General features: G+C 40.1%; 1 protein-coding gene across 1 annotated transcript in view; it reads left to right on the top strand.

The window, feature by feature from the left end:
- The window catches only part of LOC136872328 (uncharacterized), a 129,395-nt gene that overhangs the window by 79,801 nt on the left and 24,224 nt on the right, over nt 1-25,370 (top strand). The window contains exon 4 of the mRNA XM_068227441.1: nt 1,285-2,499. Within this exon, the coding sequence (XP_068083542.1) occupies nt 1,285-2,499 (1,215 nt within the window). The remainder of the gene's footprint in view (nt 1-1,284; nt 2,500-25,370) is intronic.

The raw sequence follows: 25,370 nt of genomic DNA, 5'->3' as shown, positions 1-25,370 counted from the left end.
CCGCCACCACATTTCAAAGGTAAGTAGCTAAAGAGAGCACCACTGTGCTCTATAGATTAAAGATGGCGGATGTCAGCTGCACGTGGATTTGTTTATCTCACGCTAGTGAGGTTAAGTTGGTAGCACTAAGGTTTAGGCCCGCCAAGATGGCAGCACTGCCGATGACAGGTGACGAATTTTACATCTACTACGATAAAGAGGACAGCACAGTGGTCTGTAGTTTAAAGATGGCGGATGACAGCTGTCAAAAAAGCACGTGGCTGTCAAAAAAGCACGTGGCTTTGTTTACCACGCGCTAGTTAGGTTAAGTTGGTACTACTGAGGTTTAGGCCCGTCAAGACGGCAGTACTGAGGTTAGCGATGCGTTGTTGTCTGTCAAAAAGCACGTGGCTGTCAAAAACACGTGGCTTTGTTTATCTCGCGCTAGTTAGGTTAAGTTGGCACTACTGATGTTTAGGCCCGTCAAGATGGCAGTACTGAGGTTAGCGATGCGTTGTTGTCTGTCAAAAAGCACGTGGCTGTCAAAAAACACGTGGCTTTGTTTACCTCGCACTAGTTAGTTTAAGTTGGTACTACTGAGGTTTAGGCCCGTCAAGATGGCAGCAGTGAGGTTAGCGATGCGTTGTTGTCGATGACAGCTGTCAAAAAGCACGTGGCTTTGTTTACAAATTCAAATCTCCCGCCAAAATTCAAATTTCCCGCCAAATAATTCAAATTTCCCGCCAGAATTCAAATTTCCCGCGGGAGGAGGCGCCCGAACCCGCTTATTATACTACTAGTAGGAAGCATGATATCTCTATCTCCCTGTACCACTGTAGTATTTTATCTATGAATATAGCGACTACAGTAGAATTAAACTAACTTTGTGGTTTTGACAGATGCGCGAAGGCATGTGTGCAGCATAGCCGACTGCAATTTATGGACAAGAGAGCAAGGGAGGACAAGTTGGAACAAAAAGCTCATAGGTTGCTTTCGATGACAGCTCTGGTTACGTAGGCAACGCTTCACTTTCACGTGCATTCGGGCTGTCGCCGCTTAATATCAAGATCACAAAGTTAGTTTAAGAAAGCCGTAGAAATGTTTGACTTGACGCAGATCTTGACTGCCCTTTACTAGCTCACATGCTTTCTATGAAATAGATGTGAGGTATTCTAAAATAAAACATGAATAAATTTACATTAAATATAGTTTTCCCTTCCTTTTTTAGAAACTTTGCTATCTATTTCCTCCGCGTATTTAGACTGACTCTTACTACCAACAATTCTGTGAATCTTTCTGTTTCAGACTGGCGGATTACTGTATCCCTTTTTATCGTGACATGCAGATAAAGGAGGAATTCATAAAAGTAGAATGCAGAGTGAATAATAAAGAAATATATAAGGATTATCATGCCTTTATCATTCCGAAGCCGGAGGTGGAAAAGCGTTGTAAAGAAGCTTTGTCGAAAAGTGGGGTAGATACAGGAGATCGACCAAGCGTGCTCATGTTAGGTCTCGACAGTGTATCACGTCTCAACTTCCACCGACAGATGCCACACACTCTCCTTCAACTCCGACGGCTGGGAGCCATCGAGATGTTAGGCTACAATAAAGTTGGTGTTAATACCTTCCCGAATGTAGTCGCTTTTCTAGCAGGTCTCAGTCAAAAGGAACTACGGAACTCGTGTTGGCCCAAGCAAACATCTTCGTTTGACTATTGCCCTTTTATATGGAAACGTTTTAGTGAGGCTGGATACAGAACTGGATTCGGTGAAGACGGTCCTCGGGTGGGAATATTTTATTATGAAAAGGTCGGTTTTGTAAAGCAACCAACAGACTACGACATGAGACCATATAGTAAACAGGCCGAAGATAAACTTGGTAATCCGAAACATTCATATTTTAAACTGTGCGTTGGTTCGAGACTGACAGCTGAAGTTCTTCTTGAATATACTCGTAAGTTCGCTCGTTCGTTAGTGTCAGTGCCGTCTTTTGGTCTGTTCTGGGAAACAACCCTAACTCATGAGTATTTGAACGATGCTGGTTTAGGAGATGATCTATATGTCAAGTTCCTGACGGACATGAAACAGTGGGAAGTTTTAGAAAATACTGTGCTGATAGTGATGAGTGATCACGGTATCCGATGGGGTGGTATTCATCAGACATATCAAGGACGCATGGAGGATCGACAACCTTTTCTGTTTTTTGTTTTTCCTGCCTGGTTCCGCGAACGGTACACGGCAGCTGTGGCTAACGTTGAACGCAATACCGAGCGTCTTACCACACCGTTTGACCTGCATGAAACTCTAGCAGATCTCCTTCATCCAGAGGAACTCCTTAATCAAGCAGCGATACGCCGTCGTTCGAACGAATTGTTATCTGCTGAAAATCCTCCACGGGGCATCAGTCTCTTTCTGCAGCTACCCGTCGACCGCACTTGTCCATTAGCTGGCATAGATGCTGAGTGGTGTACCTGTCAGCAGAGTGAACCTGTGAAAAAAGACAGTCCGCTGGTGCTAAGGTAATGTTTTAATGGACTTGCTTATGTATTTATTTATTATTATTTATTATTATTATTTACATATTTTACGCCCACATTGGAGCACTGAAATCAATACATTTGAGTTAATTTCTTCTTCTTCTTCTCCCAGAACTTTTTCATCCTCTCCGACCTGGAAGCCCTTTGTGTGTCCGATATAGTATATTTATTTAACGTGCGTTGTGCCCTCTTTTGAGGTATTATTGGAGACCTACTAGACGACATCCATCCACACGGTACAGTAAATTCCCGATTATTCCAGCCAATGAAGGGCAGAACATGCATGAAAAACCGAAAAGTATAGATAATCCAGTGCAATAAAAAAGTACAGAATAAGTTCATCTGTATTCATTGATTCGGTGATAACTTCTTTCGCCTTCTTTATTTTTAGTTGAAATACTGTAGGAAACTTTTAGGCCGCGTGCACACCGAGCGCGCTTCGCATAGTGTGTCGCGTGTAGCGTGAAATGCTGTGCATAGCGCAAGGCGTGCTTGCTGATCACACCGAAAACTCTATCCGTGCTCTCAGCTTAGTTTGGAGCGAGGCGTTTTAGGGTGGTCACACATTAATGCCGCTATCCAAGTACACTAGAAACAGTTTACTGATGGATAACAGTTATCTAAAATTGAAAATTAGAAAGAACAATCGAAAGTGGGTTCATTAATTTAATGAAGAACGAATTAATTTCGGAGAATTCCATCGTTTGTACAGAGATGCAAGACTTTATCGCGATAAGTTTTATGATTACTTAAGAATGACAAAAAATACCTTTGACCTTCCAAACCCTGCAACTGCAATTTGGCGACAAGTAGCAGAGAAGTATTGGGAGAAATTCAATTTTCCCAATTGTCTAGGAGCACCGGGCAGCAAACACGTCGAAATTAAATTTCCGGCTAAATCACGCTCTTTATATAATAATTATAAATAGCATTCAGCAATATTGTTACACTTAGCATACACAATACCGTCGTAACAAAAGTGGAGTAAATGTGTGACAAATATAATTCATAAACAGAAATATTTACTTCCAAGCCCACTACTAGCCTGCAGAGTGATATTCTTCATGTCACCACCCTCCATTGGCAAAATTATAACCCGATGTTACAGAATCTGGGAGATTCCACGCACTTTGTCACAAAGTGTTCGACTACATGTCTAAATGGTTACCGTACTGGCGTTTGGTCACAGGAATCAAAATTTGTAAACTCCATTGGCACGGGGGCTGGGTGTATGTGTGTATTCATGATCATTTCATCCTCATCACGACGCAGGTCACCTACTGGCGTCGATTCAAAAGACCTGCACACGGCAAGCCGAACTTTTCCTCGGACACTTCCGACACTAAAATCCATATGCAATTTCATCCTATCACAATGTTAAGCCCAGTAAAGTGTGACAGTAGAAGTAATATTACTGTATATGTTTACTGTAGGAATGCGATAAAACTGTTGTAGATAATTAAGTCCACTTATTTTGCAAAACGGTTACATTTTTATATTTTTGGTGTCTTGGGTTCCATATTTCTTCTCTTTGAAACACTGCATGAATACTTTCTTCTTCCATAGCTTCAGAAGCAGCTGGGTAACGCTAAGCAATTAACTAACACTGCGCGTTGTCTGGCTCTTCGCTTAGCTGTGAGATAGGCGTTCAGCGCAGCAGAGCGCGGACGTTATGCTTAGCGTTGAGCAACGCACGACAAACTATGCGAAGCGCGCTCGGTGTGTACGCAGCCTTAATATCTAGAATTTTTAAACGTTTACGTTCTGACTAACACTGTTCCATACAAAATCCCCCAGGTTTCTTTTTCTTAAAATTGTAGACAGTTTATATTTCTGTTCCATCATCTGCCTTCTCCCTCTGTGTGTGGGGGGGGGGGCGGTAGAATACATCCACGGAATCCCCTGTCTGTGTAAGAGGTGACTGAATGAGAGACCAGGGGCTTTTAACCGATAAATGCGCAATTTAATACTTCTTTCAATTTTTTGCCATTCGAAAAGTAATGTAGAATATTTTAAAATGTTATTTTAAAAAGATTTGTCAGTTCAATGTAAAAAAATGAGTTTCGAATGCTTTGTATATACAAGTAGCTACCACACTTCAGTCTTGGGGAATGTCCAACAGTCACGGAGATTAACAACACTTCACTGTGGTTGATTACCGTGAAAAGTCTTGAAACAAAAGGTTCTAGTTTATCTTCAAAGGAGGAATAACGCACATGTTTACAAAGAGAATTAAAATAACAATGCTCAACTATCTATAGTAGGACCCATGAGAGTTGTAGTCTGACAGGTGAGCGGCGAAAGCTGTAACTACGAAGTACGGTGCGTTGTCATAGTTACCTCCATTTGCGGCCTAAGTGTAGGCCTAGGCCTAATGCAATTCATTTACCCTTGACCGGTTCCTAAGCTCGTGTTAATAATTCCAGCATTTAAGACAGAACACGACATTATCGATATATATAAACGATTTCAAAATCACTAACAAAAACATCAGTTTCTGACGATAACCTCGACAAATGAACATATTAATTACAGAATAGAACAACACTACCCACTTCGATAGCTTTTATTATTTAACGCCGATTGTTAACGGTACCTGCACTATTCAGGAATAAACTACGGTGTAATAAACACAATAGGAAGACGATACTTCATCGAGAAAAGAAATCAGTCAGAATATGAATGACAGTAATGTAATTAAGGAGACATTTAGACTTCCCCCGCTCAGAAAATAGCTATAAATTGCACAGACATGTAATGTACACAAAGCACTGAACCGAAATATTAGTAAAAATAGCACTCACTGCTCTGCCGACAGCAATCAGTCATCTAGAAGGGGCTCTATCCTCTCCTGCTCGTTGTCACTGTCACCTTCACATTCATTTTCATTTTCACTGGAGCTTGAAGAACTGCCTAAGTGAATAATTAAATCATCCACTCCACTGTCAATACATCCTTCCCGTTTCTGCGCCTTTTTCTATTTCCACCTCTACATGTCCTGCGGCACCCTCGCAGTTTTCCCGGGTTACCTGACCCGACAAGTCTTGCGACCTCTGCCATGGTGAATGTTTTGTTGTTGCCGGCAACATAATCTTTTACTTGAGCCCATATGAGTTCTATGGGATTGAAGTAGCAGTGGTTAGGTGGTAGCCTAATGACATCGTGGCTATGTTTCCTAGCAAGTTCATCGACATAATACCGAGGAATGACACTCAAAAGTAGTCCCTTCGTCATAGTGTGGTCTACTTCCATGCCATGCCTAACGAGCCACTCGATCATTTCATCCTTTCTGCACGACATTGTAGGTGCCTTGTCTATCTGAACTGAGTGCTATGGGGTTGTCCATTATAATGACACTGTTGGACTTTATGTTTGGCAGTAACTGTTGTTCGAACCACTTTAAAAACCTATCGTGGTCCATATCTTCATAGTAATCTCCAGTTCTTTTCGATTTAAATAGTAAGAGAGCGTTGGTTACAAAACCGTCACACGTCCCGGCATGCACGATTATAAATCTTCCTCCATTTCCGGTAGCACCAGCCATAGTACCTTGCACCGTGCCGTCAGTCCATCCCTTTGAGTTCGTGTGCCCAGCATTCACCCAAGTTTCGTCAAGCCATACGATATCCCTAAAATTTTTGCCCCGAATTTTCTTTAAAAATTCACATCTTTTGGAAACAATGTCACCTCTTTCGAGTAAAAGAATTAATTCACCTGTACTCGAAACCGATTTTGTGTAATAATCTCTTCTTTCTCCGTTTCAGAGAGGACAGCGGGATATAATAAGCATACACACGGCGACGAATAGCATCCTCCTGGAATGAATCAATGTTCGTAATATTCGCGCACCTAGGCCTATTTTTACCTGGAGTTGTTAATTTCTCTTCTGGGGAAGTGAATTTCTGCTGTGAGACCCTCCAAACAGTACTTTTGCTAATTCCCATGGCTCTGGCAGTGCCTTCCTGAACTTTGTTGAAAGGTATTAGAGGAGATCCTGTTTCCTTAATACTGTGTGCTTCCCTTTCAAAGAAATCCCGCACTGACATAATCATTTCTCTTCCCTGGCTTCGAACAGTCACACCTCGACCACTTGTATTTTTAGCGTTTCTTTTGACTTGGAAGTCATTGTTAAACACTCAAAAGAACCGATCAAGCAAAACTACACGGATTCTTAACAAATAAGAGAGTACTTCACACTAACACTATAGTCACAGTACAAGACCGCTAACATCTGCAGACGAAACAAAACTAGGAAAACTGAACAACTACCCACTGATAAACTTAAAGAAATAAACTAGCACCTAACATAATATTCTGAAAACGAACACATTAAGCAGCAACAACTAGCACAGTACCACTGAGAGCAAGCCAACCACGTGGTGATAGCGTCCTAAAATGTTGCAACTCTGTTATCGTTGCCATAGCAACAGGCCTTTTTCGAACAGCGTTAGTCAACTTCTTCTCGCCTGTGGCGCTAAACTCTCATGGACCCTACTATAAGAGGTCCGCCTGCGTAGCGTAACGGTTCACATTATTAGCTGCCGTCCTCGGGGACCTGGGTTCGATTTCCAGTACTGTCACAAATGTAAGAATGGCAGGAGAGCTGGTATGTGGTCCATGCAGCTCACCTCCATTGGGGGTGTGCCTGAAAAGAGCTGCGCCACACGAGTTCACTCTACTTAACTATCTAAGAGGATGTACAGCATGAAAGTAAATTTCCTTTGCACATAATCAATGGTGCACATTTAAGGGTTAATTTAGTGTGGGCTAGTGACCTAGCCGAGGGGGCAGTGGACAGCAACAGGGGAAGCGTGAGCTCCAAGTGGCAGGTGCTCTTGCGCTCAAAGCTACGTTTCTTGCATCTCTGTTTTACAGAATGACACTCGTAGAGTACCATATTTGTAAAATCGGCAGTTACAAGCCACCATCTAAAAGACCTCAAGTTCAATCTAGAGGAGGGAAGTATCACACCTTTTATGCTGAAACCTAGGAAGAAATTCCGGTGGCAGAAACGGTGCACTATAATAAAACCATATCAGAATAAAAGCTGCTAGTTTACACTCCAAGGCCCGAAATCTCTTGCGAAATCGCCAATTTAAATTACAGAAAAATGACACTTCAACTTATTGGCTGGACTGCTTACCTGAAGGTCGGGCGGGGAACAGGGAGAGTGTAAGAGATCAGCCAGGTCGGTTAGGAATCTAAGTGGTTGACATAAAGATAGCTATAAATTGACTTTCAGTTAACCGCGAACGAATTTGTAATGCAAAATGTGAGGGTAATTTAGAAATCGACAGGAGAGTCACTGTTCGTGAGCGAGAGGTTCTAAATCCTGTTAATAAAGTTGGGTTTGTGTTGAGGCATTTCCATGAAAAAGTGTTACTTCTACCGAAATATAATCTCGAAAGAGAAGGTAATAGGCTAAATATGTGATAGAACCCGCTTGAAAGTAATTACTCAGGAGTTGACCTAATTGTACATGAGTAAGCCAATGAAAATAGCGATCATAAAGCAGGTGATATTGCGGGTTCGTGTGTGAGTTCCAGGCCACAACCTGGTGATACAAGCCAGTCACGCTGCAAATCCTCTAGTTCTCATTACGTTGCGAGTCCATTAAAAATATTAATGAATAGTAATTATTACCGGAGGAACGCCGTGGATTTCCGGCTGAATGAACACGCAAGAAGCGACGTTCGTTATCTCATGTCCGCAGAAACGTGACAAAGTTTTTTTTTTAAAAATTCTGCTGAGTAGTTGCGTACGCTGAGTCCAAAACGTGGGCTACCACTAGACTTAGGGTTACCCTTTATTGATGATTGGTTTAGTGAATGTCAAGCCTTTTAAGAGTTTTGAGCTGCAGCCAAAAGCCAACGGAGTAGCCTGCTGCGTTATCAAGGCTGTCCTGGCCTCTGCTACTGTCAGTAGTCAAAAGCTGATTAGTGGAGATGGTAGCCTATGGTTTAGCGAATTAGAGTCAGGCTTTGCGGCTAAGTGGATAGAATGCTTGCATTTGGTCCTATGGCCCAGGTTCAGTTCTCAGAATCAATCCCCTCGTACTGTTAATTCCCCTAGCTGGGGACTGGGTATTTATGACGTCTTCGCCGTTCATTTCATCCTCATTAGGTCACCATCAAACCTATACAGATGCCATGCACCATTATTATTATTATTATTATTAAATACAAATTTTGAATTTTACCCCATTACCAGAGGTCGTACGTATTGTTCACTGATTTATTAACTTTCTCGGGAGATCAGCAGTGGTGTCCGACCCATGATCACGGGTTCGATTCCAACCAACAAAAGAGAACACTACACCTGAAAAATTGCATTTCATTTTATCAGATCTACCTCTAAAAATAAAATTATGTTACTCTTATAACAGCAGCCCTGTCGTGTTTTCCTACAAGGATATCGAAGTAACGGGAGTGAAATATCAGCATTGTGCTATCTATGAGTATATGTTGAGGAAGTATACACTACCGTTCATTAATTTCAATACACCCAGTAACTGAAATCTAGTTCTCTGAAGATAAGGTCTAATACCGTGGGTACGGTTGAGGAAGCGAAGGAATAGTGCAACAGTTGTACACATGTCATGATTTTTGTTTGTGGTCATCGAGATACAACAGTACCCAACAAGCAACGTTGTGTACGTATCGGATATGTTTGTTTACCTATTTGCCGATGGACGCCGCATTTGGTGCACCTGTGCTGTTCCCTGTAGTGATGTGATATCTGCAGCGAACGGCAAACATTGCTACGATACATGACATGTGGTTCCTGCATGTCAGTTCCTTCGTGACAGCTGAAGTGTGCAATCGCTAGTATGGCTCCACGAGTGAAGATATCCATAGAAAAACGTGCAGCAATTGTAGCAATTAGCCAAGCAGGTTTATCTATTCGCCAAATTGCGAAACAGTGTAGTGTGTCCATAGGGGAAGTGCAATACACCCTTCACCGCCAGAAGACAACAGGTAGCAATAAGGATATACCACGATAAGGACGACCTCGTAAAACAACTAAAAGTGATGACAAATATATCCGAATTACCAGTAACAGAAATAGATTCAAAACAGAGCCCCAAATTCGTGCAGAATTGGTAGAAATGAACACGACAACAATATCTGTTGCAACAGTAAAAAAGGAGACTGATTGAAGCCGGGTTGAATGGATGTGTCATAGCAAGAAAACCCCTTCTAAGGCCAATAAATAAACAGAAGAGACTTTAATGGGCTAGAAAACGTAGTAATTTTACATCGGAAGACGAAGGTGTTATTCACCGATGAATCGAAGTTCGAGACTTTTTGAACCAGAAGGAGAACATTTGTTCGCCAATTTGTAGGGGAGGGTAGCCCAGCAGTGTGTTCTACCTACAGTTAAACACGGTGAAGTTTCTATTATAGTTTGGGGATGTTTTGCCGCAGATAGAGTTGGCGACATTATGAAAATAGAAGGGTGTATGGATCAGAAGCAGTACCACCGAATACTTCAGTATCATGCAATACCAAGTGGATTGAGCTTAATAGGGAAAGGGTTCACCTTAAAACAGGATAATGACCCAAAACATCGGTTGGCATACTGTACAAACTACATTGCATCAAAGGAAAAGCAGAAAGTACTGAAAGATATGGTACGGCCGTCCCAAAGGGCGATTATAATACCATTGAAATGGTCAGGGATGGAGTAGACAAACGTATCAGGGAAGGAATATCTCTGGAATATTGTTAAGGATGTGTGGAATCCTATAGATTCACGATACCTACAAAAACTGATTGACCGCATTCCTCGATTTTGTGAGGCTGCCATTAAATCGAAATGAGGATACTTTGATGAAAGTAAAATATAATGATTGTGATTGTATTTGAAATACATTAATGAGCGGTGGCTGTTAGTTAACAGTGGCATGCCTATCCCTCCCGTCCCCGTCGAGGCGAGGGCTGCAATATCTTTCTCAGATGCCTTACTCTCAGAAATACGTCCGACGTTTTATCGCATTGCTTTCAAGTTTTGTAAATGGAACAGTGTGTCAGATGCTTACCTTATAATGTGCTTTAGATTTCCACCGTTCTCAATTGAGGTTTGGGCTTCACCAATAGCTTCGGTAGCCCCCAGTAGACGCAATTGCTGCTGAGTCATCTATCCTCGCTTTAAGGATTCTAAAAGAAGAAGACATGAGAGTAGGTCTTCGCATTTTCATGAGAACTCAGCAGCGAAAATACATTTCTTGTGCATCATAATCATGCTCGGATAAGTCGATCCAAGGAAAATAATATAAAATCAATAGCAGGAAAATTACGAAATTCGTATCTCGCTTCCATCGTCACGATTAAGTAGAAAAGGATAAGATTTCTTGAAGCTTTCGGAGAGCAATTCATACGTTACACTCCCTCCGCTTCAGCACATACCTAAGACTACGGCCATACTTGCGTGTTTTTCACGCAGCTGGATGACATGCAAGGGAGGTGGCCACACTTACGGTTTGTTCACGCTGGATTTCTGCGTGTTTTTCACGAAGCTTGACAACGACACGTGGCAACACTTGCGTGTTTGTATGGCGTGATTTTATTAGTGTGTTGTATATTGTGAGTAGCAAAATATCGCCATTGCTAGGCATTCCATTTTTAAATAACTCCATTGTTGCGTTATGTGCTGCGTTGGTTGGTCTTCGTCGTCGTCGGCGTCAGAGAAAATATTGGATCTATCCTATATTAAGAGACAGGTCATCCAGTGGACAATTTTTGCTCCTACACAATAAACTAAAAGACAACCAAGATAAATTTCTTGAGTATTACAGAATGTCCGTGACCTCATTTGAACTGCTTTTCTGTTTGTTGAAAAATGCTATCAGCAAAAGAAACACAAGGCTGCGGGAATGCATTCCTGAGGAAGAAAAACTCGCATTGACATTAAGGTAAGTTTTTACTATTTTCAAATTCAAATTAATTTATAAATGATAGGTAATGCTACATTACAAACATACTGTTTTTTTGTTTACTTATGACTGGTTTGGAGTCTTGGTCTTACAATTGAAAGAACGATATGATTGAGTCCTCATCGGATATCTCTACGGAAGATGATATGCTGACTTGGTTGAGAGGTGAAGGATGCTCAATGTCGGCTGCTAAAGTAGGTGAAGGGTGGGATTCGGCTGTAGATGTGTCGTAGACGGAGCTAGGCGTTTGAGGTTCAGACGATGTTGTGAAGGACTGCAGAAGTTGAATATATTCTGTTTGGAAATGCATTTCATCGGAGGGTTTCAGCTGCTTAATTAGTGGAAGTTGAGACATAAGGAACATTTCATCCAGATGAGGCCTTTGTGGTGTGGGCTGACGGGCATTTTCTTTGAGGACAGTGAGGATATCTTGTTCAAAAGTATCACGTCTTCGTTTGGTTGTGATACCTTTAGTTTGGACGTTGATCTATGTGGTGGTTCCCTGGTTTCAGAGGTGACATTTGCCGCAATATTCATGTTTCCAGAAGTTCTGAAACAATAATATATCAACCACCATGTGCAAGATAATTTGTACAGTTCATTGAAGTAGCCTAATTATCCATTACACAGTGTAATTTGTTGTTTTATGTGACCAGGTTGTAGGATCAACGTTGACGGATAGGGATTGGAGGGAGGTGGCTGTAGTCTGTATCGAAGTTCCCATCCTGGCATTTCCATGGAGTGGAAATTGAAAACCACGGAAACACATTTCAAGGGTGGCCGACAGTTGATTCAAACCAAACCACTCGTCTCCTGAGTCCTCCCCAGCCTATAGCTTATGGCTGCGAGTCAACCATTTGCGCTAACAGGTCAGTTGTGTAATTTGTATGAAATTTTGTTTTATATTTTTTCCAATGAAAGGCTTATTGCGTTTTTTAAACAACTCATACTATTACAATGTATTGTACGAAACTAATTAAAACATTTAGTGCATAAAATTTCTGAAAATATATCTACAAAAAATAGCAAAACATAAACATATTTACTCACACTCGTTGTTGAATTACGGTTTGAAGAAAGGACAGTTGTTTGTGAAATATGTAGTGTTTCTTAGAATTTCCTGCATCTCCACTTTTCCTCTCTTGGCTTTTAATGCACTTCGTGTAACTGTCCTTCATACTCTTCCATCTTTTTTGAACTTCTTTTCTTGGAACGAAACGAAATTAATAAAGAAAGAGACTCAGGATGGTCATTAGCTAACGTGTTATATCTAGAGGTCAACATTAATAAATACAATCCTTTACGAGGATCATCATACATTGAATTACCGACATGGATAAAGAAGAAAAAATCAGTAGTAAATGTCCAGAATAACGACCAGGCATGTTTCGGATGGGCAGTGTTATCAGCGTTACACCCAGCAAAATCTGCATCTGATAGAACATCATCGTATCCCCACTATTCATCACAGCTGAATCTTGAGGGTTTAGAATTTCCAATGCAATTAAAAGACATTAGACGCTTTGAAAAGCTAAATGATATTAGTATTAATGTGTATGGAATAGAAAAAGGAAGTATAGTTGGTCCTTTGTATTTTACGAATGAAAGAAAAGGTACGCATATCAATCTACTGTACATAGAAGATGGTGAAATTTCTCATTATTGTTGGATTAAAAATTTAAGTAGACTTGTCTGTAATCAGTTATCAAAACATAATGGTAAAAAGTGGTTATGTGATGGATGCTTGCAGTATTTCCAAAATGAGAACCTGTTAAATAGACACTCCAAACAAGACTGTAATAAAATGCGTACATTCTTACCTAATCCAGAGAAAATAATACTAAAATTCAAAAATTATAATAAGCAAATAGAAGTGCCGTTTGTTGTATACGCCGACTTTGAGGCTGTATTGAAGCCATGTTCACTGAAGACAACTTCACCAGATCCAAGCATATACTTTACCAACACTACTCACATACATGAACCATGTAGCTTTGCGTATTATATCAAATGTAGTTACGATGACTCACTAAATAAGTTTGAGCAATGCAGAGGAGAAAATGCTCCTGAAATGTTTATGAAAATGCTTGAGAGAGATGTAGTACGTCTTGGTCATATTTTAAATACTAAAATTCCCATGAAACCTCTTACTGAGACTGAGTTACAGCAACATGAAAGTGCTACAAAATTTAGTATTTGCGTGAAAGAGTTTTTAGAAAATGATCCCAAGGTCTTTGATCACGACCATTTAACTGGATTTATAGATTTCCTGCTCATAATAGCTGTAATTTGAAGTATAAAATTCCTAAATTCATCCCTGTTATACTACATAACTTATCCGGTTACGACTCACATTTCATTATTAAAGAATTTGGAGCTGCAGATGAGAGAATTGACCTAATCCATCAGAACAAAGAGCGGTACATTTCATTTACAAAATTCTTAAAAGTAAATGATAAATGTACTATCAAACTAAAATTCATTGACTCATTACGCTTCATGCCATTTACTCTTGATCAGCTTTCCAGTAATTTACACTCAGAACAATTCACAGAAATTCGGCGCTTCTTTCCGAACGATGACGAGTTTAATTTAATTAGACGTAAAGGCGTATTTCCTTACGAATTTATTGATAGTGTAGAGCGTCTTGAAAAACGCTCTTTGCCATCAAAAGAGTCATTTTACAGCTCTTTAAATAGAACTGAAATTACTGATGAAGACTATTTTCATGCACAACGTATATGGGATCAATTTCACATTCAAACGCTAGGTGAATACTCTGATTTATATCTAAAAACAGATGTTCTATTATTAGCAGATGTTTTCGAAAAGTTTCGTGAAGTTGGCATCAAAACATACAACCTTGATCCTTGTCAGTATTATACGGCACCGGGTTTAAGTTGGGATGCTATGTTGAAATACACACAGGTGAATATGGAATTACTAACTGATCTTGACATGGTACATTTCATAAAATCAAGTATTCGCGGTGGTTTAAGTCAGTGCTCTACGCGATTTTCTACTGCTAACAACAAGTATATGTCTAATTATGATACAGGTAAACAGTCGAAGTATATCGTTTATCTAGATGCAAATAATCAGTACACCGGGCGAGTTGGCCGTGCCCGTAGAGGCGCGCGGCTGTGAGCTTGCATCCGGGAGATAGTAGGTTCGAATCCCACTATCGGCAGACCTGAAAGTGATTTTCCGTGGTTTCCCATTTTCACACCAGGCAAATGCTGGGGCTGTACCTTAATTAAGGCCACGGCCACTTCCTTCCAACTCCTAGGCCTTTCCTATCCCATCGTCGCCATAAGACCTATCTGTGTCGGTGCGACGTAAAGTCCTTACCAAAAAAAACTAAATAGTTTCCACTGGCTATCAAAAAATGAAATTGAGAATTTAGAGGTTCAAAACATAGATGACGAAGCTGACAAAGGATACATTCTTGAAGTTAGTCTCCAATACCCGAAAGAGCTGCATGAATTTCATAATGATTATCCATTTTGCCCTGAGTATATAAAATCTCCATATATCACATCAAAATCGAACATGTTAATTGCAGACTTAAATGATAAATTTAAGTATGTAATACACTACCGTAACTTGAAACAATGTTTGCAAAATGGGTTGAAGCTTACCAAAATTCATCGGGTTCTAGAATTTCACCAGTCACCATGACTAAGACCCTACATCGATTTCAATACTAATTTAAGAATGATGTCTACAAATGCTTTTGAGAAAGACTTCTACAAACTCATGATTAATTCAGTCTTCGCGAAAACTATTGAAAATGTTGATAAAAGAGTAGACGTAAAATTAGTTACAAAATGGGAGAATGTTGGTAAAAGATATGGTGCTAACAACTTAATAAGTAAACCAAACTTCCATAGCTGTGCTATTATTCATGAGGATTTAGTTGCAATACAAATGAATCGATTAAAAGTAACCTATGACAAACCAATCTATGTAGGCTTTACAGTTCTTGAATTATCCAAAACGCTCATGTACGATTTTCACTATGAATATATGAAGAAGGAGTGCACTGAAAATGTAAAGCTGCTCTACACAGACACTGATTCTTTCATATATGAGATTAAAACAAATGACATTTATAATGATATAAAGCCAGATCTAGACAGGTTTGATACAAGTGACTACCCAGAAAATAATGTCTATAACCTCCCACGGGTTAACAAGAAAGTTCTTGGGAAAATGAAAGATGAATTCAAAGGAAAGATCGTTAACAGTTTTGTAGGCACTAAAGCTAAATCATACAGCATTATAACTGAAAACGATAAAGTTATTAAGAAACTGAAAGGCATTAAGAAGAATATTGTTGAGAATGATTTGAGTGTAGATGATTATAAGAACTGTATTATCAATAGTTCACTAGTATTAATGAAGAAAATGTATGGTTTTAAAAGCATAAATCATCAGCTTTGTACTCAGTTAATAAACAAAGTTGCTCTAAGTAATGATGATAATAAGAGATTTATTATACCTAACTCATCAGATACTCTAGCCTGGGGTAATAGTCTCATTGACCATTATTACTTCACATAGGTTTACATTTAGTTTATGTACGGTAATTTTGTTTTGTTAGATGAGGTGTACTTGTACAACATTGTTGTAGATACTGTGTTATCAATAATGTAAAGTGATTAATAATGTAGTAAATAAGATTATGCTGTACAATATGCTTTTCACTGATGTATATGTATTTGTAATAAACATATTAATGAAAAACAGTCTTATTTAAATACCGAATTCCACCTCCTTTGAACACCTCACTGAATATCCGTTGAATACCTCCTTAATCACCTGTTGAATGTTCCCTATCGCATTCATCTTAACGGCCTGGCATAGGGAAGGGCTACCTGTTAACTGAACGCCTGTTATATACCTCCGTTTGCGTAATCGTAACGGTCTGGCGTAGGGAAGGGTAGCCTGCTAATTGAACGCCTGTTAAATGCTCCTATGTCATTAATCCTAAAGGCCTGCTATAGGGAAGGGGAGCCTGCTAGTATAACGGTTGTTAAACACTCCCTATCCCATTAGTCCCAATAGTTTGGTGTAGAAAAAAAGTACTGCCTTCTGGTTGAACACCTGTTACGTGCTCCCTATATATTTAATTCTAATGGTCTGACGTCGGGAAGGGCAGCCTTCTGAGGAGGAGGCCGTTCTAGAACTCTCACAAACACACTACTGCCTGTAGTCTAATATCTTGGAACTTGAAAATAGGTGCAATGAGTATGGTATGAAAATTAGCCTCTCGAAGACTAAATTGTTGTCAGTAGGTAAGAAATTGATCAGAATTGAATGTCAGATTGGTGATACAAAGCTAGAATAGGTCGATAATTTCAAGTATTTAGGTTGTGTGTTCTCCCAGGTTGGTAATATAGTAATTGAGATTGAATCATATTATCGTAAAGCTAATGCAGTGAGCTGGCAGTTGCGATCAACAGTATTCTGTAAGAAGGAAGTCAGCTCCCAGACGAAACTATCTTTACATCGGTCTGTTTTCAGACCAATTTTTCTTTAGGGGAGCGAAAGCTGGGTGGACTCATGATCTTATTCATAAGTTAGAAGTACCGGTAACAGGCATGAAAGTAGCAAGAATGATTGCTGGTACAAACAGGTGGGAAAAATAGCAGGAGGGTACTCGGAATGAGGAGATAAAGGCTAATTTAGGAATGAACTCGATGGATGAAGCTGTACGCATAAACCGGCTTCGGTGGTGGGGTCATGTGAAGCGAATGGAGGAGGATAGGTTACCTAGGAGGATAATGGATTCTGTAATGGAGGGTACGAGAAGTAGAGGTAGACCAAGACGACGATGGTTAGACTCTGTTTCTAACGATTTAAAGATAAGAGTTATAGAACTAAATGGGACCACAACACTAGTTGCAAATCGAGGATTGTGGCGACATTTATTAAATTCACAGAGGCTTGCAGACTGAACGCTGAAAGGCGTAACAGTCTATAATGATAATGTATGTATGTAATGTAAATTATTCTGGCTCGGGGACTGGATGTTTGTGTTCCTCTTAACACAATTCTCTCCATCCACACACAAAATACTAGACTACCAACTATCGCAGAAACACGTAATAGCGGATAGGTTACATCCCTGGCGTCAGGAAGGGCATACATCCGTAAAATTAGGCCAAATATGGATCAAGTAACGACCGTAATAAATTAGGGGGAATATGCCAGGGAGAAAATATTACTAGTGTGCAGGAGGGGAGGGAGACAGTTTGTTTAGTTTTGACGTAATTACGTCTTATAAATGATCTCCTGGTGGAAATGCAGACAAACTAAATTGGCGTAACGAAATAATTCAATAAGAGTCTGAAGCCTTCGTTAGATAAGAAGTTACTGATGTATCAAAGCTCGCATGCCCATCAACCTTATTTCTAATAGAATCGTTTTTTTCTGAAACAGCACATGTCAATAAAACGTACAGGAACGGTAAACACTATGTTTTATAGGCAGAGGACATTGAAATCTATGTTTTTATTGAAAAATAAAGGAATTAATATTGCAGTAGTTTAGGTTTGTCAGAAATTATATCCCCTTGACATGTGCTGTTTTACAAAAAAAAAATGGGCGACAAAAATTAATTTGTTACAAAATATCTTTATTTTCGCTGTTTTACAAAAGTGTTTGGTCAGTATTCATTCTAGTAATCAGCGAACATATTATCTTTGGTAACTGGCCAATTAATAATCTCACTGTAGAAATCAAGATGCTCTTCTGGAATATACTGCATTGTTTTCCTTATATCCTGTATTTTCTTCTCCTGAATAGGCAGTCTTTCTCCTGGATATGCTAATTTTGTAGAGAACGTTATGACACTCATTGAATTCCTGATACCTAGATTGAACGTATGTACCACTAGACCGTCAATGAACTCTCGAGCTTGAACAGTATTCGGCATTTCACTTGAGTATGTGAAGTGACTGAAGAACGATATCTGGAACGATTGTTTTTGGTCTCGTGGTAGTCTGCGATTCATTGATTCCACAGATAGGCAATTTTTTCAAAGAATGAAGGCCACCAATATTTGAAGTCAATAATATCTTTGGATTCAACCATTTTAACTGTAAACTTTCTTTGACCTGTGGACAGTACAATCATCTCTGTATAATCCTTGGAAACGTAAATTCTGTTATTTTTCCTTACCACTCTTTTTACTGCAGCAAAATGCATGTCATTGGGTAAATAAGAGTGTCCTCTTTGAGGAAACTACTGATTAATTGTTTGAAATCTGCCCATAGTCAGCAAAGCTAAGAAAAATCGTATGACCGTGTGGTTACGATTTTGTCCAGGGAAAGAGTCTGAAAACACATGGAGGTGTTATACCGAATTAGGCATTTCATTGTTAATGAAGTCCTAAAGAAAAGAGACAACCTTATACGGACCTTTATGTCCTTGCCGTTCATGATATGTATAAAACTTCGTCTTATTAGGACCCAGTGATGTGACGCTAAATATATTCACTGTTAACTGACGGAAGTAAAAAAATCCTGCACAGGGATATCTGGCAGGGGCAAATTTTGCATAAAATCGAATGTAATAGCAGCAATTGAATGGTCTTCCAAGCATTTCTCTTTGACGAATTTCATTTTGGAGTAAAATATTTTTGCCCTCCTTTTGCGTATAAGTAATTCTGCTACTGCAACTTTCTTTGCTTTGTCATTTAAAGATGGGTTGTTAATTTTTACTAAGAGTTCTTCACAACGGGAACTTGTATACACTTGCGGACGACCAAAGGACAGGGTGAATCTTTCCTTAAAAACATTTCTGTATAAGCTATAAGATACTTTCAAGCTAGGATGTTTTTATTCAAAACGTTTGTGCATCAATACTAAGTTCAGTTTAGGATTAAGATATTTCACTTCTTTGCTTGTATAACGCGCTATTTTTGTAGGAAAACTCTTGATATGGTCAATTATTGCTTGTATAACATCACCTGGTTTAGCATTGGCTGGAGTAGACTTTCCTCTTCGATCAATGGCTTGAGTTGAGAGAGCAACATGGCTACAAATCCTACGTAGTCGTCCAGCGATGACAGCTAAAATATGCATAAGTGCCTTTTTGCATACCTGAATTCTACCATGAGAAGTAGTTACACTATATACAAACGTGTGTCCTTTTGGTTTCTCCCTGTCCCCATGTCTTGGACGTTTACTTTTAATGTCCATTCTTGCAACAGGCCCCAGCAGAAATGCGTCTTGTTCATCCTTTGTTTGGAACTGCCGGAACTGGGTATGGAGCTCTTCCCTGTCTTCAGGAGTTGTACGCTGGAAACACATCCCACGGCTTTGAGAACAGTAATATAATGTATTAGATGGCTATAAAGGCATTTAACACGTTATTTATGTTGTACAAAGAATATAACCTTAAAAATCTTACCTGCAATCCCCTCCTGGTTTTCTTTCAGGTACAATGTTGCCTCGATAATTAACATATTCTTGTCCAGAAATCCTAGCCTTTTTAATTACTTCTCGTTTATATATCTTCCTCTTTCTTTTCACATTCATTTCAACGATTTCCGCATCTGCACTGCACTCCGTGTCTGTATATTGCACGTTCCCGCTCATTTCAATAATAGGTGCAATGTCTGCCAGCTGGATGCGTGGAACTGCCGATTGGATACAGCAAGCCAGTTCATTTTACGGATAAAGTGCACATGTCAGTGACAAATGCTGTTTCTCCAACAAACTATTATTACCAGGCAGAGCTACCGGATAAAGCAATGCAGTGACGTGTGTAGTGTCTGCAGAAAACGATAGATCTATACTTAAAGACTGTATTACTTGCCTTAACTCAATTTTGGCAAAATCTTGACATGTGTCGTTTCAAAAAAAATTCAATTGGCGTGATGAACAGAAAACATCTCACGGCGAACCCAAAAACGTGACTCCCACTAATGCCGAGAGGAACGTTATTTCGAACCAGGACATTAGTCAGAACTGTGTCCGGTCCTGCGTCCACCTGTCACCCGGCGGCACCGGGTTTGATTCCCGGCCGGGTCAGGTGCTTTTAATTGTAAATTATTAATATCCCTGGCCTGCGGACAGGGTGTTCGTGTCGTCCTTAACTTTCCTTCCTCACATTCAACACTTTACACTTCCGCCATTTACAAAATACACGCAGCATCCTCACATATGGTGCAAGTAGTGGAAAAATATCTTTCTAGGTCGACGCCCCGAACAAATAACATTAAAACAAATTTCAATCAGAAATGTAATTTCATCTCTAATTAAAAGCCCGCAGCCCTGACAGCGACCCCTTTTATCTTACTACTAGCAAATGTACCCGTGCTTCGCTACGGTACTCTACATTGTATACGGATATCGAAGTAAATTAGTGCACATGAAGTGAATAAGATTTTTAAATTGGGTTTGTCTTGGCTTTATCCGATAATTAGTATTGTGAAATCCACAGACGTTGTTTCCAATGAAAGTGTGATTTGCGGAATTGCGATGATAACGGCAAGTCCACTTGTTTACTGCAATTCACAACGAAGAAGGTAATTTTCATTTAACGGCAGACCCCATTGCCTAGTGCGCGGCCCAAATCGATTTGGGGAGGTTTCATTACAATGGCAGACCCCAATTCCTACTTTCAGATAGATTACAGTTGAGGAACTTTTATTATATTTGCAAGAACCTTCCTTACTGCCACTCAATGGCAGACGCATTTTCTAATGCCAGTCAGCTTCCTGCCAGTCACACCGAGTTGGTGAGATTCCATTATAATAGCAGGCCACTATGCCTATCGTCAGTCACATTTTAGATGGGTCAATTTGTTTATAATAGAAGACAGCCTTGCCTACTGACAAACAGGATCGGGTAAAATAGTTTTGAAAAAAAAATTGCACGCGCCCTAGAGTTCTGCCAGTCGAATCGAGAAGGGAATTATGCACTAAAATAGTGCACAAGGGATGGAGGACGACTCCATTCTTACTGCTTGTCAAAGTCGATGTGGGGAGGACTGAAAAAAATAGCAGAAGCCCTCCTTCTGACAGTCACTATCGATTTGCAATGTATTTAATACCAACGGCAGACAAACACTTTCTAGATAGCTACAAATCGACGTCAATGAAAGAATATAGTCGTCATACGGAAGTATAAGGATGTTAACCATCATTTACAGAATAACTGCTGCTAAACGGTACATCAAATCGAAAAACGGATTGTACGATAAGACGCACATTCTGGCCATATCTTCGGGTCATCAGCTACTCCCGCACAAGTTTCAAATTTCTGAGATTTCTCGTAGTGCCTCAATAATTCACGTCTTTTTTTCATTTTGAAATATTTATATAAACATCGCTCCAGCCCGACTTGCTTTTATATAGATAGATGACGGATAAGCATGAGCACGTTGAAAAGTGCCGACTTCCACTTCGAGATTCATATCTCCTAAACGGTGCATGATATTAACAAACGGTTTGCGCCATCAGACGCCCCATTTACCGCTCTAAATGTTTGTTTCTGCACCATTTTCACGTATCTCCCATATTAAGGGGGTAAATTGAATTCAAATTTTGAATAGGGTGAAATTTGGGTACATTTTTAACATTATACATTACTTTTTGCCTACTTATGTATAAGCTAGAATCATGAAATTTGGTCCACATATATCCCTTAATCGTGCAAATGCGCGCACCCAACGAGATGATCCTATCATTCATGTAAGTGTGTCAAACAATGAAATATACTTGTACAAATCACCAAATTTACGAACAGTCCAGAAATACGGCCAAATTTAACGTATAAGGGAGAGAGATACGACAAAATGTCACAGGACCAAAGTTGTAGATCACTCCGAATCGAAGCGACATTGTGCCATCAATTTTGTGACATGACTTACCGTTTAGCCAAAAAATAGCTCAAAAGGAATGTCTGCACAGTCATTAAAATTGCCTCCATATTTCGATATCTTTGGTAAAAAGTGAAAAATTTGAACATCTTGGAATTTTCCCGTCGGGTAGGGACCAAAAGCTATAATTGTACCAAATTTCAATTTTCTACCTCGTCTGGCAGGTTGTGCCGCCATCTTGATTTGGGGGGCCGGGGGATAAAGATTAGGAAATTCCCGAAAATTTTTAAGCCCACGAAACCTATAGGTTGTCGTTTTGGAAAAATTAGACTACTGCGTTCTTATGCTGAGCCGAAAATTTGAGGCCCCCCAGCGTGCCCCCTTGAGGGAATTTTGAGAATTTTCGATTTTTCTAGGGATCCTGGGGTCATCAGCTTCTCCCGTACCAAGTTTCAAATTTCTGAGATTTCTGGAAGTGCCTCATTAATTCACGTCTTTTTTAATTTTTAAATATTTATACATCGCTCCAGACCGACTTGCTTTTATATATATAGATAGATAGATGACGTATAAGCATCAGCACTTTGAAAAGTGCAGACTTCCACTTCGAGATTCATAACTCCTAAACGGTGCATGATATTAACAAACGGTTTGCTCCATCAGGCGCCTCATTTATCGCTCTACATGTTTCTTTCTATACCATTTCCTCGCATCGCCCCTATTTAGTGGGTACATTGAGTTCAAAATTTGCATAGGGTGAAATTTGGGTACATTTGTAACGTTTTACATTACTTTTTGCCTACTTATGTATAAGCTAGAATCATGAAATTTGGTCCACATATGGCCCTTAATCGTGCCAATGTGCGAACCCAACTTGATGATCATATCGTTCATATAAGTGTGTCAAACAATGAAATATACTCGTCAAAATCACCAAATGTAAGAAGAATCCAGAAATACGGCCAAATCTAACGTATAAGGCAGAGAGATACGACAAAATGTCATAGGACATAAGTTGTAGATCACTCTGAATTGAAGGGAGATTGTGCAATCCGTTTTGTGATACGACTTACCGTTTAGCCAACAAATAGCTCAAAAGGAATGTCTGCACAGTCGTTAAAATTGCCTCCGTATTTCGATATCTTTGGGGGGTAAAAAGTGAAAAATTTGCACATCTTGGAATTTTTCCGTCGGGTAGGGACCAAAAGCTATAATTTTACCAAATTTCAATTTTCTACCTCGCCTGGCAGTTTGTGCCGCCATCTTGATTTGGGAGGTCGGGGGATAAAGATTAGGAAATTCCCGAAAATTTTTAAGCCCACGAAACCTATAGGTTGTCGTTTTGGATAAATTAGACTACTGCGTTCTTATGCTGAGCCGAAAATTTGAGGCCCCCCAGCGTTCCCCCTTGAGGGAATTTTGAGAATTTTCGATTTTTTCTAGGGATCCTGGGGTCATCAGCTTCTCCCGTACCAAGTTTCAAATTTCTGAGATTTCCGGAAGTGCCTCATTAATTCACAACTTTTTTTTCATTTTTAAATATTTATACATCGCTCCAGACCGACTTGCTTTTATATATATAGATGTCAGAGGTCTTTAATGTTCGGAGATTTTATCACAAATTCCATTCCACCATTTACTTCTTCTACTACTACCGCTTTTCCCACATCCGTAGGGTTGCGGGTGCGAACTGTGTCACACATGTGGATTTGGCCCTGTTTTAAGGCCGAATTGCCCTTCTTGACACCAATCCGACATGGAAGGATGTTATCACTATTACATTTTTCTGTGATGGTTCGTGTTATCTGAATATGAAGAGGAAAGTGTTGGTACAAACACAAAAGCCCAGTTCTCGGGCCAGAAGAATTAATCGGACGTGATTAAAATTCCTGAGCAGGCCGGGAACCGAACCCGGGAACATCTGAACTGAAGGATTCAACGCTGACCACTCAGGTAGTGAGTCGGGCAGTAGTTTACCATTTACACTAGGTATTATTTTATCTATTGAATATTCTTGCAGAACTTACAGTTTGTCCTCAAGGCAGAGATTGCCACAACTGGGTTACTTTTTTTTCATCGCACCGACACAGATAGTTCTTATGGCGGCATTGGGAGAGGAAAGGGCTAGGAGTGACAAAGAAGCCACCATGGTTTAATTGGGGAACAGCTCCAGCATATGCCTGTTGTGAAAATAGAAAACCACGGAAAAACATCTGCAGGGCTGCCGACAGTAGGGCTCGAACCCACTATCTCCCAAATACAAGCTGACACCTACGTGACTGAAATCATGTAGCCACATGCTCGGTAAAGTATTTTCTTGACCTCAGAAATTTGCAGTAAATATTCTTAATTATCTTTCTTTCTTTCTTTCTTAGTCTGCTTACCCTCCAGGGTTGGCTTTTCCCTCGGACTCAGCGAAGGATCCCACCTCTACCGCCTCATGGGCAGTGTCCTGGAGCTTCAAACTCTGGGTCGGGAGGATGAAACTGGTGTCGTGACCTACCTGTCCTGAGAGACGTTCTCGTAGGTTGGTCACCAGGCCGTTGGAATGTTGAAGTATTACCTGACCTGCCGAGCGGAATGTAGGGAGGTAATTGTAGGTATGACTCGTCCCGCAACTCACGAAATAAAAGATGAAGTTATTTCCCTGTCCTTTATTACTGAGGACACTAAAACTACTATGTACAGTATATTTACAAGTCTGAATGTAATGATCTGTAGAGAGAGCGAGCTTGTTCCACGCGCCTACTGTTCTACTACGCGTCTATCTTAATCTTGCCCTGCGGCACTTGGGCTATGCCCGAACAGCATATCGTTCTGACAAGTACGAACTACTAGCTGGAAGAAGGCCCCGCGCCATCTTGGCCAGGGGTTATATCTCCGCTCCTGAACTCAAAGTTCTATCCCTACCTCCTACTAAGAGATTGGGTCTTACAGGCATTGCTAAACTGATCATCCAGTCACTAGCGCCCTCAAGTGGCTATTCTCAATAGTTGTCACAGTAAGTGCTGCTACCTAGGCATTACTGTCTTCTGTCTCACTTTATCCTCATCTTTCCTTGTTTTCCTAAAGCGCATCTGTA

The sequence above is a fragment of the Anabrus simplex genome, chromosome 4, assembly GCF_040414725.1.
Source record: "Anabrus simplex isolate iqAnaSimp1 chromosome 4, ASM4041472v1, whole genome shotgun sequence".
NCBI lineage: Eukaryota > Metazoa > Arthropoda > Insecta > Orthoptera > Tettigoniidae > Anabrus > Anabrus simplex.
The sequence above is the reverse complement of the archived record's forward strand: the minus strand, read 5'-3'. Positions and strand labels throughout refer to the sequence as shown.